The sequence below is a fragment of the Podarcis vaucheri genome (genome assembly GCF_965113315.1).
Source record: "Podarcis vaucheri genome assembly, chromosome: 4".
NCBI classification, from domain to species: Eukaryota; Metazoa; Chordata; class Lepidosauria; order Squamata; family Lacertidae; genus Podarcis; species Podarcis vaucheri.
The window spans coordinates 69,579,156-69,596,711 of NC_138762.1; the positions used below are offsets into that span (position 1 = coordinate 69,579,156).

At 42.5% G+C, this 17,556-nt stretch overlaps 1 protein-coding gene across 2 annotated transcripts in view; it reads left to right on the forward strand.

Annotated features, from left to right (window-relative positions):
• Positions 1-4,916: 4,916 nt before the first annotated feature.
• The window catches only part of GPM6B (glycoprotein M6B), a 103,590-nt gene continuing 90,950 nt past the window's right edge, over positions 4,917-17,556 (forward strand). The window contains exon 1 of one of the 2 annotated variants that reach the window (XM_082220909.1): positions 4,917-5,053. In XM_082220909.1, coding sequence (XP_082077035.1) covers positions 5,050-5,053 — 4 coding nt within the window. In that variant the 5' untranslated portion in view covers positions 4,917-5,049. The remainder of the gene's footprint in view (positions 5,054-17,556) is intronic. The other variant, XM_082220905.1, reaches the window with a different exon arrangement.

Consider the following 17,556-nt stretch of genomic DNA (forward strand, 5'->3'; position numbering starts at 1 on the left):
TGCTTGTTGAACAACAATATATACTTGAACAGCTGCTCTTTATTCATCCCTTTTAAGAGGTTTAAAAAAAGCATGTTTCTGGAAGGGATGTGTGAGAAAATACATATAAATAAAATCTTCTTATTCCTCTGTGTAATTTATTCCCATAAAGATGAAGCAGCGATGGACAACTTGGACGCTCCATGTGAACAATCCAAATGGCATATGCCAGAACACAAATAATAATAATAACAACTTATTAAATTGAGGGACCACTTTTTCTTGCCAAAGGCAACTCAAAGCAACAGCTTTAATTTCCATAGAAAAAACCACCCCCACCTTCCTGCTGTCTTACAACCAATGGGAGGGCACTGCCTATCAACCTTCTGCTCCTCAACCTCAGTGATGCCCTTGCAGGACTCAGCAGAGAGGAGGATGGAGACAAAACTAAAATTGGTTTGCGAACAAGGCTATCAATGGCTACTTCCACTGCCAGAGCCAGGATGACCCTGAATGCTAGTTACTGGGATCATAAGTCTGGAGAATGTTACTGCTTACAAGGTTCCCCTGGGCATCTACTTAGCCACTGTGAGAACAGGATGCCAGAGTAGCTGGGTCTTTGGCATGATCCAACATGATCCTTCTTATTGTCTTACCTTCTGTCCACCCCTAGCCTATTGGGTTGTTATTTTTCCACCAGCACTATGACGATACCAGCTCCATCCAAGGAAGAAAGGGGAGAAAGATACGTCCCTTCCAGAGGTTCTAAAGCTAGGACCTAGATTTCTCAAATAAGTAATTTGAAATCTGATTTTCTGTGCATGTGATTGGAACATAAGGATTCACATACACAGTTTAAGTCTTCTGCTTTTCATAACTATGCAAGTGTTTCCCATCAACACTGGTAGGTGGTCCTTGATGGAATGCTTCCATGCTGTGTATTCTGGCCCCTTCCATCAATAACCCACAAGCCTCAATGTAAGCACTGCAATTGCTGTCTCCAACATAGTCTGCCATATTGAGATCTTAAGAAAATAGCTCCTTTGAACTGCATTGCAGAAATTAAAATGTGCCTTCAGCATGTGGTAATCGGAAATAAACAGGTTCTTATACTTCAGGCTACTGAAAACAAATGGCTAGGTTGTGCTCACAGACAGGACCAACTTCCCTCCACCAACAACCAAAAAATGCACTAATTGTGGATGTATAATGGGTTCTTTTTTTCCTTAATTGATTTTCCATTGTACGAGGAAATTTGGGTTAAATGTATATAAAAAAGTACAGGCTGGCATTTTGATGACAACAGCATCATGTGGGCAATGCATTAAACATGTGCATGGATATCACCAATTCCACAATAAACATCTGCATGGAAGCACCATTTGTTTCTGTGGAAACACATCACCTATACTTGACCATGTTCTTACTTATGCAAAGAAACATTTTCCCAAAGAAAAGGAATCTGCCAATCGAAGCATGTCCATTCACTTTGACTGCTTTAGCAGTTTCTTTCTACTATCAGAGTCACAAGATTTTGACGGTGCTTTAACAAAACCACAACTTTTAGTGCAGCCCCAAACTTGTAACCATAGAGTGATTATGGGGGGGGGGGGTCCTCTATGCTGTTTAGACCAGTCCCCATTTTCTCACACTATACTTTTAACTGGCTAGGTCTTAATGGTTTTAGCTGTTGTTTCATTCTATGAGTCAATATTGCATGGGGTTTTTTCTGGTTCTGTTTTATTGCTGGAAATACTTATATTGAGGGACGCAGGTGGCGCTGTGGGTAAAAGCCTCAGCGCCTAGGGCTTGCCGATCGAAAGGTCGGCGGTTCGAATCCCTGCGGCGGGGTGCGCTCCCGTCGTTCGGTCCCAGCGCCTGCCAACCTAGCAGTTTGAAAGCACCTCCGGGTGCAAGTAGATAAATAGGGACCGCTTACTAGCGGGAAGGTAAACGGCGTTTCCATGTGCGGCTCTGCCTTGCCAGAGCAGCGATGTCACGCTGGCCACGTGACCCGGAAGTGTCTTCGGACAGCGCTGGCCCACGGCCTCTTGAGTGAGATGGGCGCACAACCCTAGAGTCTGGCAAGACTAGCCCGTACAGGCAGGGGTACCTTTACCTTTACTTACTTATATTGAAGGGAATTAAACAAATGTATTAAATAAATAATTTTTTTATTTCATTTGAATCCATTTTGAAATCACAACACCCATTCCAGCATATGATCTTCCAAGGAACTGCAGTAAGACTTTTCAACTTAATCACATTAAAAGCCACTTTGCTCCATCACCCATTTTTATGAATGCTTTAAATAATAGGTAATGATGCCTGTGTAGTGATATCTAGAAGATCTGGACCACAATTCTGTTTAATAACTTGCATGCTCCATTGGCCTCCCCATAAAATTAATCAATGAACCATATAAAATGAGCTACTTTTTCCCTAATTGTACAGAACACAGCATTCCTTTGCCTGCAGGGTTTTGGGTTTTTTTGTTTTTGCTTCTTATACACTATGAAGCTAACATCTGGTTAAGAATCATGCACTTTCTCTATCTATGATCATTATTTCCAGTTTTCCCCGAGTGCTCAGCTCAGCAGTGATAATTTTCGGAACATAATGGAATAACCTTGTAAATATCAATCTCAAAGATGGCTTGCTCTTTCCCTGGCACTCTCGGTAATCTGAATTAATATTATGATATGGCACACACACACAATAATAGAACATAATAGCTGAAAAATGTAATTGGAAATCACACATTCAGGTGTAGAAACTTCAGGACTATTATCACCCACAGTGGGAACAATGATCTAAAAAGGTAAAATAAAATGAAATATGTTCTGACTATCAAAGCAAACATAACAATTTGTGTGTGTAACAGCATGTGAACGATTTCTCCCCATGTGGTCTAAAATAATAAAAGGTGAATCGGTGACCCCAGCCTAGCAGCATCATTTAGACATCCATCTTAGCCACTTACTGGAATTTTTGCCTTTACTTCAAAGGCCATAAGATCAAACAGTAGATTTTTTTTCTATATTAATTGGAGAATCTGTGCCAGCTGGTTTGAACTGGTTTGGTACCATAATTTAGCATATTAGCTTGTCAACATTTCTACTGAGAGTTGTTAGGCATTCATAATTCTCAGAGTTCCCTAGGAAGAGGGCTTGACTGTTAATGCACTCTGAATATTGTAGCTCTATGAGGGAAATAGGTGCGGTTTCCTAATAATTCTCTTCACCCTTAAGAAACAAGAGTTCCCAGGATTCTTTGGAGGAAGCCATCATGTCTGTCTAAATTGGTATGATGCTGGCTCACATTGTGACGTGCAGATGGGTCTTCCTAGTTTGCTTTGTATTTCTCAGTCTGACAGTGGTGCACCAAATACCCCATTTATGATATTACTGTTATATTCTGCCTTTCCTCCAAGGTTGTCAGTGGTTCTCCTCTCACCCTTTGTAGCCTCACATCCCGGTGAAGTAGGGTTAGCTCACCCAAGGTAAACTCTATGGGCAAGTGGGGATTATGAACCTCAGTCTCCTCAACTGCCCATCTCCAGTGCTGATAATCTCCAACCACTGCACCCCCTTACAATAGATGCAATTTCTTCAAGGGATACACTTCCCCTAGCTGCTCTCCTGTGCTTTTTTATAACTGAAGTACTGACAAACAGAAATTTAACCAGCACAGATTTTTTTCCAAGCCTGGAGATGGGGGAAGCTGCAGGTGGAGGGAGGACACACTGCTGCGCCTGAGGGACCTTTGGCCACACCCACTCCATTAGGTATTTCAACTAAGATCAGGGCCACCGGTCCCATCACCTTCTGGCAATTAGAAGGGGAAGAAATGGAGGCAGTGAGAGATTTTACTTTCTTGGGCTCCATGATCACTGCAGATGGTGACAGCAGTCACAAAATTAAAAGACGCCTGCTTATTGGGAGAAAAGCAATGACAAACCAAGACAGCATCTTAAAAAGCAGAGACATCACCTTGCCAACAAAGGTCCATATAGTAAAAGCTATGGTTTTCCCAGTAGTGATGTATGGAAGTGAGAGCTGGACCATAAAGAAGGCTGATCGCTGAAGAATTGACGCTTTTGAATTATGGTGCTGGAGGAGACTCTTGAGAGTCCCATGGACTGCAAGAAGATCAAACCTACCCATTGTTAAGGAAATCAGCCCTGAGTGCTCACTGGAAGGACAGATCGTGAAGCTGAGACTCCAATACTTTGGCCACCTCATGAGAAGAGAAGACTCCCTGGAAAAGACCCTGATGTTGGGAAAGATGGAGGGCACAAGAAGAAGGGGACAACAGAGGACGAGATGGTTGGACAGTGTCCTCGAAGCTACCAGCATGAGTCTGACTAAACTGCGGAGGCAGTGGAAGACAGGAGTGCCTGGCGTGCTCTGGTCCATGGGGTCACGAAGAGTCGGACACGACTAAACGGCTAAACAACAACACTGAAGGTCGTAGCTCATTGGTGGATCCTCTGTTGGGCGTGGAGAAGGTCCCAGGTGCCATCTAGAACCCGAGCTAGATAGGCCAATGGGCCGGCTCCATTGAAGGTGCCTTCTTATCTCCGGGCGCACCTGAGGGCGCACGCGCGCGCACCACTACAAGCGTGTATTCCTTAGAGCTCCAATGGTGTTACTCGAGAGATATCCTCCCCCAGGAGAGAGAGTTGGGTGCAAGGCGCATGTAGAGAGCCACACAATGCCCGGGAAGCCCAGGCACCTGAAGTCTCCTCGCCCTGCCTTGCTGCAAGGCGTCTGAGGCGAAGAGCTGCCTCCGCGGAGTTTCCCGCCTCCCCGGCCGGCCGACCCGCGGCGGGGTCTCCCCTTGGAGGCGGCTCCGAGCAGGCCCCGCCCCCTCCGGCCAAGCAGGCGCGAGAGCGCATCCAGGGCGGGAGCGGCGCGCGGAGGAGCAGCAGCAGCTGAGGCGCCCGTTCCGAGAGAGGAGGACGCTCGTCTCCTCGCAGCCAGCCGGGGGAAAGCCAGCCTTGAAGGGCAAGCGGGGAAGTCGCCACTGCCGCCGCCAGCCGAGCCACCTGCACGCCTGCCAGACGCCATGGGTAAGAGAAGGGCTGCTTCGGCTCTTGCCGTGAAAACGGCTCCGGGGTTTGAGCTGCCTTCCCCTCAAGCCCTTCAGGCGGGTGTGAGGGGGGCGGGACCCAAACTGGAGTAATTTTTGCAGCAGAGGGAACCTCAAACTCTTACGCGCCCCTGCATTTTACCCTCTGGAGAAGCCTCCTTTCCTCTTATTGCAAATACTGGCTGGGATGGGAGAGGCGCTCTGCACATGCTCTTGTGCGCGCGGGTCTTTCTTTGGGGAGGCGGGAGAGAGGTGCTGAGCATTGGGAAGAAGTTGAGATCCTTTGAGATCCTGGGGTCTTCCTCGGGATGCTGAGAGGAGGGAAGGGACGAAATGCAGCCGAGGGAGCCCTGAGATACCAGGAAGGCTCCCTCTTCTCCCTTTAACTTTGCAGTAAGGTTAGAGCCCCGCTGGCTACAGATCACCCTGCAGTGGAGTTTTGTCTGCTCTGTTAAAGCTTCTGACCAGACACAAAGCAGTGTGCAGGAGCAAGCTTAAGATGCATGCTTTGTTTTGGTACATGACTTCAAAACTGTAACATGACTTTAAAACTGCAATATTGCCCTGCATATAGTTCATGGACTCTCACACTCTTGCTGTGTCCCTTTTTAAAATGGTAACAAATCAGATCTAATCTGCCTCTGGTGGGTTGGAGCTAGATTTTGGAAAGGATGGTTAGAGGAAAGGCATGAGCAAACCGTTTCACCTTCTTGAGATCTTGGCTACGGTGTTCGCTTTTTTGAATTAAGTGTGTCCACCCAGCCCAACTGAGAATTTATACTTGGCTATAAGTCATAAGTCCCGGCTTGTGTCTTCGTCTAGGCTTGTATGACTTTAAAGCCTGCTTCATTAAACACAATCAATAGATATACTCTGAAAGTCATGGACCAAGTGGGTGTCCTTGTGGGAAAGATTTTGCCCGATCTTTGTGCAAATGACAACCCTCCCTTCTTTACATCTCCTTTTACTTTACATATCCCCCGCAAAAGGTATTTAACTACTTTTAAAGCTCTTTTGAGTTATTGAAATAACGACGCACTGGAGTTCAGTCTTGATGGCTAAAATTATATGGCAAAGATTTCACTAATGCATTCCAGCTGTAGACTGCTTTTAAAAAAAGTCATCTCAGGGATTTATTTTTTTGGATGAAGTTGTGAGAATTAAGCACAGTATCAGTTCTTTGTGACACGTGTAATAATTTTGCAGTCAGCATAAATGTACTAATGCACTCCTGAGACACTGCTTTGCTTATGTGGTCATCAAATAAATAGGTATATAGTACATAGCATATGGAAGGTGTGGTGACTGACTTGAATTAATTGCAGGAGGTCCTTATTTAGTGAGGGCCCATTATTGCAGAGGGGTGGGGGTGGGCAGAGGTAGAGAAAGTGTGGCATACTGATCAGGAAGAGTAGGTATAGAAAGTAGGTTAGAGATAACACCGAAGTGGCAGGAGAAATAGCCAAGAAAGTTTTTTCCCCATTGTGGTAGAGTATATTCACAGTGTATTTTTTATGACCAAAACTTCATAGGTGTCCTAACAGGAATTTATGCAGAAAAAAATATTTATTTAGAGAAGGTCTTTAACACTGGCTGCTCAATAAAAATAAAAATAAGAGGAAAGATCTAGCTAAACATGTATGGGGGGGGGAATCAACTGTGAATGCAATTGTGACCAATTTTAAGGGGATTTCTGGAGTGTGGCAATACTTATAAGAGCAGTAAGTTAAAAAACAAGATGTAAAAACTGAAATCAGAAGGGCTTATTCAGAGTTCTTGTTTGATTGTGGTTGTTGTTGTGTCTTTGCAGATACAATTGAGGGAGGGGACCCTAATATTCTATTTTGGAATTATAAACTTTAATATGTTCAGGATATCTTTGTTCTCATAATAATTGGAATAATTGAAATTCAGCACACAGATGAATCTCAGACTAGCTATTGTATAGTTTGCTTACAATAAGCTTTTTTGGTTTGGAAGGTTAAAATGAATTCCTTTGGCTCCTAGGTAGAGCAGAAGTTTTATAAAATGCTGACGCTTCAGATAAAGAAGACCAAGTTGCTCAGTTTTAGACTTTATATGACCCAACGAAGGTTATCAGAGCAAGACTGCTGTTTATCAGCTCATATCCCTATGTTAGTATCCAGATGTTTGTGCCGTGCATCTGGTTTTAGTTTAAATTATATGTCTATATGGTCTTGGTTGGTCAAAGCCAAAGCGGATGTACAGCATCAGATTAGCTGACATTCTCAAACTGCTTTATGGTTTCCACAATTCCTTATACATTGGGAATGAAGATTAGGCTCCTGAATTGCAGTGCTTGCTTAACTTTGAAAGAAGGGAGGAAGGGCAGGCAGAAGAAGAACTGTCCCTTTTAACCTTGACAGATAGGGAGTTCACTCTCCACTCCAATGAAGTTGATGGGGAAAGTGCCATTTATATTAATCTACTTGTGTTGGCCTTGATCCAGATTTGGTTATAGACAATTTAGTGCTTCTGGGCGGGTGTATGTGTGTGTGGATTTTCGCGTATAAAAAAACTTATTCAGCCTGTTCAAACAGGCCTGGATGAGCAGTGTGGATATAGATACATGTATGTATCCAGGTATTAGATACATTTGTTGGGTGCACAGAAGTTTATTTTGCACAAGAGCTCAAACAGACTGGCTTTGTGTATGGGTGCACGCGGTTCATTTCGCAATTCCAAAATGATACAATGTACTCCTATTAACTTCTTTTTTTAAAGCACGCTAAACAGTTTTGAAACTAGTTTCTGCCCATTCATCAAATATGGTTGCAAGCAATCTGTATCACTTTGCCTCTTTGCAGCAGAAATGGGCCACTAAACATAAACTTGGATACAGGTCTCATTGAGCTGCGTGCTTAAGAGTTGAAAAGCAAAATTAAACATTGAACTCATTGTACAGAAGCGGGTCAGGTCTGCTAAGCAACTGCAGCCCATCCAAGGATATGCGCCTCTTAGTCCTAAGATTGAAAGATTGGCGATTGAAATGGTAGCCAAACCATTAAGGTTCCAGAATGATTTTTTTATTGGCATCCTGTGCTATCTACTTAATTGCTTCTACACATGACTTGAAACTGATTAACTGTTATGGAATTTGGTAGGCCATTCTTCTACTAAGATTCATTAATGCAGTAAAACATTAAGACTTTAAACGTTTATTGACTGACTAAATTAAATCATGAGACTAGGGCAGTATTGAAGAATATTGATTAAAATGTGGAAGGGGGAGGAGAGAACCATAAAGAGTACAATCACAATGATAAGCAAGAGTTAGAGAGAGAGGTAAAATGTTTCCTGATTATTGTTGCCATTTGTTCTGATATTGAAGCTTAGATATCTTTGTTTTCAATTTATATGTTTAATATTACTTGTGGTAAAAAAGGATGTTTTTAAAGTATTACAGTGGTACCTCAGGTTACATACGCTTCAGGTTACAGACTCCGCTAACCCAGAAATAGTGCTTCAGGTTAAGAACTTTGCTTCAGGATGAGAACAGAAATCGTGCTCCAGCGGTGCAGCGGCAGCGGGAGGTCCCATTAGCTAAAGTGGTGCTTCAGGTTAAGAACAGTTTCAGGTTAAGTATGGTCCTCCAGAACGAATTAAGTATTTAACCTGAGGTACCACTGTATTATAACATTGATAAAAGGGGGGGGGACCCTCCCTAGATTAAAAAAATCATTACCAGCCAGTTGGCAGTCTCCCTTTTTGGGGTAAGGGTCATATTCAGGTGCTCTTGGAGGAAACAGATTTTTAAGATCTATTTCAGTTGGGTTTTGGCACAGAAACTGCTTGGGTTGCCCTGTATGATGACCTCTTTTGGGAGAGAGAGGGGGGAAATGTGTCCCTGTTCATTCTCCTCAACCTCTCAGCGGCTTTGAATACCATTGGCTACAGTATCCTTTTGGAGTGACTCTCCCAAGTCTTACTTGGATAGTTGTTTCCAGAAGGTGATGCTTGGGAGTACTATTTGGCCCCATGGTTCAGTTTTATCCCTCATGCTGTAAAGCATCTACATGAAACCATTAGTGGGGTCATTCAGAGTTTTGGAGTATATTGTCAGCAATATGCTGATGACCCAGAGCTCTAATTCTCCTTTACATCTGCAGGTGTGGCAGTAAATGTGCTAGACTGAGGTCTAGCCTCAGTAACAGACGGGATGAGAGCCAACAAACTGAAGCTCAATCTAGATAAGACAGAGGCACTTTGAGTGGGCAGTTCCCTAGAACGTGATGGATGGGGGGTTGCCTGTTCTTGATGGGGTTACACACACTCTCTCTGAAGGAACAGGTACTTTTTGATTTTTTGCTGTCACCTAAGGCTCAGGTGGCTTCAGTGGCACAGGGTATCTTTCATCAGCTTCAAATGACGACCCAGTTGCACCCCTATGTGAATAGGGATAGCCTAACTTCTGTTGTATATGCTCTGGTAACTTCTAGGTTAGATTGCTGCAATTCAAAGTGCTGGTTTTGACCTATAAAGCCTTAAATGGCTCAGGATCGCAATATCTCAAGGACTGCCTCTACCCATTTGAACCAACCCCGACCATGTGCTCGTCATCTGAGGCTCTCCTTTGTGTTCCTTCTCCGTGAGAGTTCTGGAGGTGGCAACATGAGAATGGGCCTTTTCTGTGGTGGCTCCCCATTTGTGGAATGCTCTCCCCAGGGAGGCTCATCTGGCACCTTTGTTACATAACTTTATATGCCAGGCAAAAAACATTCCTCTTCTCCCAGGTTTTTAGCTAATTAAATAAGATATGGACTCTTAAACTGGGGTGGGGGTATGTTTGCATTTCTATTGTTTTAACGTGATAACAACAAAGGATAAAAAAGAAGAAACCTGATACTGTATGATCAGTTCTGTAAAGTGTACCATCAGATATTTGGACCTGGAGACTTAGTGTTGTTTTGACAGTTTTAGGCTCGATAAACAGCATTTGGGGACAGTGACCTACGGTGGGGCAAGACTGGAGTCTTGCTTGCAATAGCAAGCATGTGAAGAAGATAAGCAAAAGGACTGCTGTCCAGAGCAGGATTGGAAGCTTCCAGAAACAATGTTGCTTTGGCCAGGGCTGTTAAAGCAACAGTCTTGATCTTTGTTTTAAAACAGCAAGTTCTTCTTTTCTCAAAGGCCAATCTAAAACGTTTGTAAATGTTCCATCCTGTCTGAAACTGTTAGTTGCGATCAGAACATTTGTTTATTCTATACAGCCGTATTGTAAAATATGGGTGGTGGGTAGTGCACAGCTGTAAAACATAAAATACCATTGTAAACAATGCAAATCATTAAATCATCAATTTAAACACCTGCTAAGGCTTCTTGGCATGAAAGGGCATTCAAGATACACCTGAAAGCCAAGCGGTTTTGCCTGCCAAATCTCTGCTGAAAGAATGTTCCTTCCACAGCACAGGACTGGTGGCACTAAATACCCAACTTCCATTGGACTCCAATCAGGCCTCTGTAACACAAGTGTTCCTCCCGATGGAACTCTGAATGCACTTCACCCAGCAGCTAACTTATAGAAGTCATACTCTTTCCAATATTCTTATCTACCTGGGCTATTGACTTGCCCTTTTGGAGCAAAGGGAGTTGGATAGATTTCACTTGGGAAGCTCAGGGAAGTGAGGCATGAGAGTTGGATGAGATACTGTTTTCTAATACCAGTGTTTAGCTGGCGTAATTGATGCCAATAATTAGTGAGAACCTGAACAAGCTTTGATCAGTAAACCACATTAAGGAATGAGCAAACTAACAGGAACTGCCTAGTTATGGTAAGTAGTTACTTGACCCCTGATGTTACCAATTGAGGAGCGGGGGGAAGGACTCTGAACTCTGTCCATCTTTAAACAGGTCCTCAGAATGCAGTTTGAGCTGTGAAGACATTCTCAAAGCACTCTGGATTAGACTAGCCACCTCAACAGGAGCTTCAGTTCCAGACAGGTCCTCACGCTTTTGGTAGCTGTCCAGACACTTGGTTTACCTCTTGATAGATTTTGAATTATTAGGAAATTTCCTAACTGGCTTATAGACTTAACTACATCAGATGGATTTTCTGACTCTCATGCTTGTTTGTTTGAATACTAGATCAGGCAAGCCACTATACCCTTTTGGGGTTATTGTAGCCTTTGAGTCGAGAGTAGGCAACCCTTTTCAAGTTGCCCAGCAGTTTCCCCCGAACTGCTGCTGAAGGAACATCCAGACCTCAGAGCTGCACCTCAGTTGTTCCCTGTAGACTTTTGCTGTGCCTCCCAGAGGTTTGGATGAAAAGCAGAACTTAGATATGAATGCCATGCTAAAAGCAAAAAGGACATGGATATTTCAAGAGAAGGATGTTTTGTTATAGACTTCGGTGGTGTCAATAGATACACTGCCTTGTGCATGCAAATACCTTTTGCTGACAGAGGATTGTACAACACAGCTCCTCCCTCTAAAGCAGGCTTAGGAAGATCTTGTGCCAGAGGAATAGTTGGATCTGGCTGCTTGTTAACTGTCCATGTGTTACTAACTTCCATCCCAACCCCTCCCTTTTCAGTCTAAACCCTGTTACACGCCTGAGAAACAATCTTGTAGCCAGATTCCTTGGCGTGAGACCGACTAAACTGAATGGGTCTTGAACACTGGGGTTTTCATAAGAGAAGAGGAAATGAGCAGGCCAGTTCCTCCCCCCACTTTCAAAGGACATAGCTGGAGAATACTAAAGAAAAGTTGATTATACAAACATAAGCTCTCTGCATCTCCGTCTCTTCTCGGAAGACTAATGCCACTTTTTGCTTGAGAGAGAAGATGGCACACATTTTTTCAGCAAACTTTTGAAAAGGTAACTTCAAGAAAATCAGCTAGATAGATCTTTGGCCACACTGCTACTGTTGAAAAGTAATGTTAGTTACAAACTCCATGAACAGCATACTTTTAACTACCTGCAGTTAGGGCTCCAACGTATGATTTGAACTGGGAAAAGAAAGACAAATCTGTTTGTGTTTAAACTGTGCTTTCTTCTTCTGAACAGCTGGAGGCAAATCCTGAAAGAAAAGCAGCTCTCTTTCTTCCTATTCAACTGTACATTTTGTCCAGGCAGGATTAAAAACCCTTTGTGAGACACAGTAATGGTCAAATTTGATTAGTATTGGTCATTATAGTTGGCTACATTTCAATTGTGGGATCCTTTGGTCCAGTCCACGCTTAAATCCTTGCTTTTCATATGCATACTTTTCCCCTGATGAACTTAAAAATATTAATTGCTATCTCTCTTTATCTAAATAAATAATCCATTGTTCTTGAAACTTTATTGTGTTTTTGTTTGTTTGTTTCAGATCTCATTTGAATGATAAACTAAGGGAACCAAGCATTTTTTAAAAAAAAAATGTCTGTGGTTTTTGTATGTGAACTATCACACAACTGATTCTTTTCTTACAATGTAGTGAGTCATAATACGCTTTTAAAGTTAAGCATGAAAACACACTGGACTGTATTGTTTAAAATATGAGAGATCTTGAACTTGCTTTGATCAATGGTTCCTTGAATAAGTTCTCTGTTCAAGTCGGATGACAGAATTTGACACTTTGGATTGTTTTAACTTTGATATATATCATTGCCCTCTGAACTTTGTTAGGTTATTTTGCTTGCTTATGGAATAGGAAGATCATAGTGAACACTTGTTCTAAAGTACTGTACTAAAGAATTCTACACTTTCATTTTTTAACATTCTTAAACTGAGCCTAAATTCCATTGTGTTCAGTTCATGCATGATATCTACGTTCACATATCAAGTCAGCACAGTTACATGAGCACCCACACTGTGGGATAGCTTTTACAGCTTCAAAGGGATGCACGGTGCTGAACTCACAAATGTGAGGAAGGAAGGATAATATCTAATAATAATATCCTCTCCTAACATCTGTTCACATCCTTACACACACCCTTGAAGGTTGTCCCCATCTTGCGGAATTCTGAAATCTAATCTAATCTATGCATGGTCAGAACGGGTCACGCAAGGAACTCCCTGCCTAACGCTGGGATCAATGTTGCCCTTTTACTTGCACAGTAATGTTGATATAGAACAGTGATGGCCAACGTTGTGCCTGTGAGTGTCTGTCGGTACTTCCTAGGGTGCCAGAGAAATATCTCAGCAAATCCACAGTACACAAAAGACTGGTGGTTTGTTTTTTTTTGCTCCACTTCTGACTCTTAAGTTGTGATGCTCCTGCATTAAACTTGTCCACATTGGTCTCTTCTACTCTGAATAGAGATTAGCTGTAAAGTATTGTGGAGCAGTGAGCAATGCCTTTTCTCCACTGATGTGGGGACAATCCAACACCATGTTGGGTTCTGCCTCTCTTTCAGATGTGGCAGTTATTGTGTTATGCCACAGACCTCATGGCAGCCATTTTGTGACTGGTGCCCATGGCGCTCTCTCAAAATTCCAGATGTGTCCACTGACCGTAAAGTTTGCTGACCCAGATATCAACCTGCTATTGAATAAGACTCAAGAAAGATGACTTTGGTTACTACTCTGACAAAACAGAAAATAAAAGGAAGGATGATGAGGGACACTGTACCTCTGAAAAAAATAATAGAGTGTAGAACTGACTCCACTGCTTAACATAATGGAGGCTATAGTGTGCATCACAGTGGCAATCAGATTGTCTGTAGTCTAGATATTCCAAGCAGTGGTCTTCAATGAAGATTCAACAGAATATAAATTGGAGTTGCTCTAGAGACAAAGAAACATAAATATCTCTCTAAAAAAACCCCCAAACCCAACAGATTCATAAGTTCCTCTTTATTTTATTTATACAGACTTAAATCATTGTGTAAGTTTGAAAGAGAATAAATTAATACAGAGGATAGAAAGCATTGCCTTCCCAAGTGTGACCTTCAGTAAAGTTTTCATTTATAGATATGTTGGCTTCCTGAGCATGTCATCGTTAGAGGTGACCTGTTCATCCATGGAATTGAATATTAGCACGTTCTACCTTTAGTCAGAAAGGTGAAAAACATAAAATTTAATATAAGAGAAAGTGACTTACTGTAGCGCTTCATTAAAACGTGGCAGTTCCCAGTCCCGTGCTTGCCACACATCTACTAAGCAGTGAGGAGATTTGAGCAGGGATCCTCTGCAGTTTCCCCATTCTGGTTTTTCCCTAGCTAAGGACTCCACCATCTGCTCATCAAATGAAGAAAAGCAGATTGGGGGGGGGGTTGCAGGCAAGAAGTGGTGGCAGACAAGAAAAGGGTTCTCCATCTTGTTCCACCAAGTGCAACTCCCCAGCAAGTTTATCCATTGCTTCCATTTTGCACTCACGCCCCTTTTAATTTGATCTTACAGTGGGCCTATATGCAGCGATTCTCAAGCGGATCTTAATGTCAAGGCAGAATGGTCTACATGTGCATGCTTGCAGATCTACCTTTACCAGCAGCCAATGCAGCTGGTAAAAAAGCAGGTCAGAATGTACATCTAGATATGGACTTGTCTCTGCACCAAGTTGCACTCAGTGGAATGTCTATTCACTTGTAACTATGCACCACTAGAGGAACCCACAGTATAAACAACTGAAATAAAATTTTTAAAACTCTGCAACTGACACTTTCAAAGACACCCCCCCTTGCCTGCCCACCTCCTCTGCCCCTCTCTCCCAAGTTGCAATTTTGCTTGTTTATCAAAGCAAGTCTCAAAAATGGAATGGAAATCGTGGTACATTCTGATGAAGCATGGACGTACCAGCCTGATGCTATATTGAGGTTATGTTTGTGACCCAACTTTCGGGGGTTACAGTGCCCACAGCACAGATGTCTGGAGAGTCCTTGTTGATATTGGAGAGTGTGCTGAAAAAAGGGGAAGAGATTCTGGGGAAATAAATGCAAAGTTTGGTATAATCCTGGCAGTAATCCCCCCCCCCAGCTTAGATTTCAGCCAGCCAATGTTTATAGGGGGGCGGGACTACTTGAATAACCCTTTGCAAAAAAGTTGTCTGTAAACTTTGTCGGGAATGCTGATCTGAGGAAATTAAAGCTTTGCTTCCCTGTGATGTTTGACACCTATTAACTTCTGTCTAGCTTGACAAGATGCCAGTAGAAAGGCATCAGTTGTGCACAAATCCATATCTAAATTTTATTCCAAAAGCAGTAATCTGTTTTTCATCTTTGGGGAGTTGTTCCCTGCTGTGATTAGGAAACAGAGTATAATTCCTACCATATATGATTACTAGATCTTGCAATAAGATACCATAATTATTGCCACATCTTCATATCCATTATTTGTATCTCACATTTTCATTCCATCCTTCCTCCAAACAGCTCACAACAATGCACATGCATGGAGGTTGCACTTATTCTGACCTCACAAAAATCCTGTGGAGGAGACTAGGCTGAAAGCATGTGACTGGTCCAGGTCAACAACTCAGCTTGATGGTAAATAGGGATTTGAACCCAGATTTTCCTAAGCCATGGACACAGTGATTCTTATATTTGTGACAAATTGAAAATAAATATTGGTGGGAACAGCTGCTGATGGAAGCTCTGTTTAGGCAAGTACTACTCTTGTGAATTATCCCCATAAGATATATAACAAAGGGATCTGTGGTTTTAACAGCATTATTCCATGGAGGGGGAAAACATATAAGCACAGCTGGAGCATGGTATTAATCTACACAACACAGGGATATTGAATTCAGAAGAGCAGACTAGTTTCTGTGTATGTCAAATGGATTTCCTTTAAAACAGTGTACTAATGCAGCTGTCCATTTCAGAGGCAGCAGTACAGAATGTAGGATTCAGATTTCCTCCTTGGGCAATTGACTCACAGCTGACGCCCCTTGCATAAAATGCTGAGAGAAGACAGTGCTTAATTTGTACCATTTTGTGGGAGAGTTTGGGTGGTCATATTTTGACTTAGTAAGTTAACATATGAAGAAGCCTCCTTGCTGTATATGCAGCACCCATGTGTGAAGGGATAAACCAACTAGCCAGGAAATCTTCGTTTATCTTTTAACTAGAGTTTCTTGTTTTGTCTGAACCAGGAAACTATGGTTAACAGCTTTGCAATGAATAGACTTCAATGTTTGAATATTCTGACTTGTTCTGAAGTTGTTGGCCATAATTCCCTGGTTTATAGTTAATGGAGGACCTCCTGTTTGCTTGCTCACTTGTGCAAAGGGGAAAGCAAAGAAGCTTTGTGTGCAGCTGAAAGACTTGTTCATATTTCAGCTTATTATGTCATGCTCTAATAGTCCAAATATGGTCAGTGAAAAGCATGAAGCGAAGTATTAACTGTTTTTCAGAGCAGTCTGGGTATACTCATCACTGCTCATAAAAACAGACTAACTTTTGCCTGCAAATGCTACCTTCCTGGTGTAAAACTTCTTGCTAACATCTCTTCTGAAGTGCCAGATAATGATGTACTTTCACACTTGGGCATAGCTCATTCCCACTTCATGTGGTTGATGGAGCATCCTTGTTTTAACTTGTGTTAAAATTGTGTTGGCTTAGCTATGCTTGAGCAGCTCTGGAAACTGTATCCCATGGTGCCATTGTTGCCAATGGAATTGTGGGTGGAGCCATGCCACACTTCGGGCCCATCCATACTTTTGCTTAATGTGGATTGTCCCTACATTAATTCTGGATGAACCTCTAACTTCGCACAACCCAGATTTTCACTACGGGACAATAACATCTGGAAAGGAGGGAAAGTACTGTCACAAGACACCATTGAGGAGACATAGTTGGTCATTTACCCTGATTTCTCTCCTTGGTTTATCCTGAACTCCACCCTTCTCCCACCACGCCCCACCCACATCCATGTCCTCCTTCATGCCTTCTGCTTTTAGGACTTCTTATTCTTGCTTCTGGGAGCAATCTTTTTAAATTTCCAACTGGCTGATGATTTCAGCAGCTGGACAATTTTTTTGTTAGCCCCCCCCATTTAATGATTCTTTTTCACTTTTCATAAAACCACAGGCTAGCAGTCGTGACTTGAGAGAGAGAGAGAGAGAGAGAGACCATAATCCTAGGTTTGAATATAGCACTTAGCTGCCTATCCCTTTCCTGGTTTGTACCCCCCACTCATACAGGAGAAGGACTGAAGCTGAAGTGATCAGGCTTGCATGTGTGGTCAGTGCACCACATCCTTGGCTTAGCATTATGTGGAAATACTGCCATTGTTTCAGCATTGACCTGTGGAAATGTCCAAGAAGAGCCATAACACAGACGTGCCCATTGCAGAAATCTTATTGATGATATAAAACCTAGCTGTTTGTGGATGGAAGCACTTGGAAAATCTTCTAGTGGTCCAAGTGCTGTCATGCACCATCTCTCTCTGTTTTCTTAAGAAAGGTGCAAGAGATATAATAGAATCAGGAATGCACATTATTTTGCACTGCCCCTGGTATCAGACAAATTGATATAAGTTTATTAATCAGTTATTAGTAGGGAGTGGCATTCAGACATACTTTCTCAGTATGGAGATAA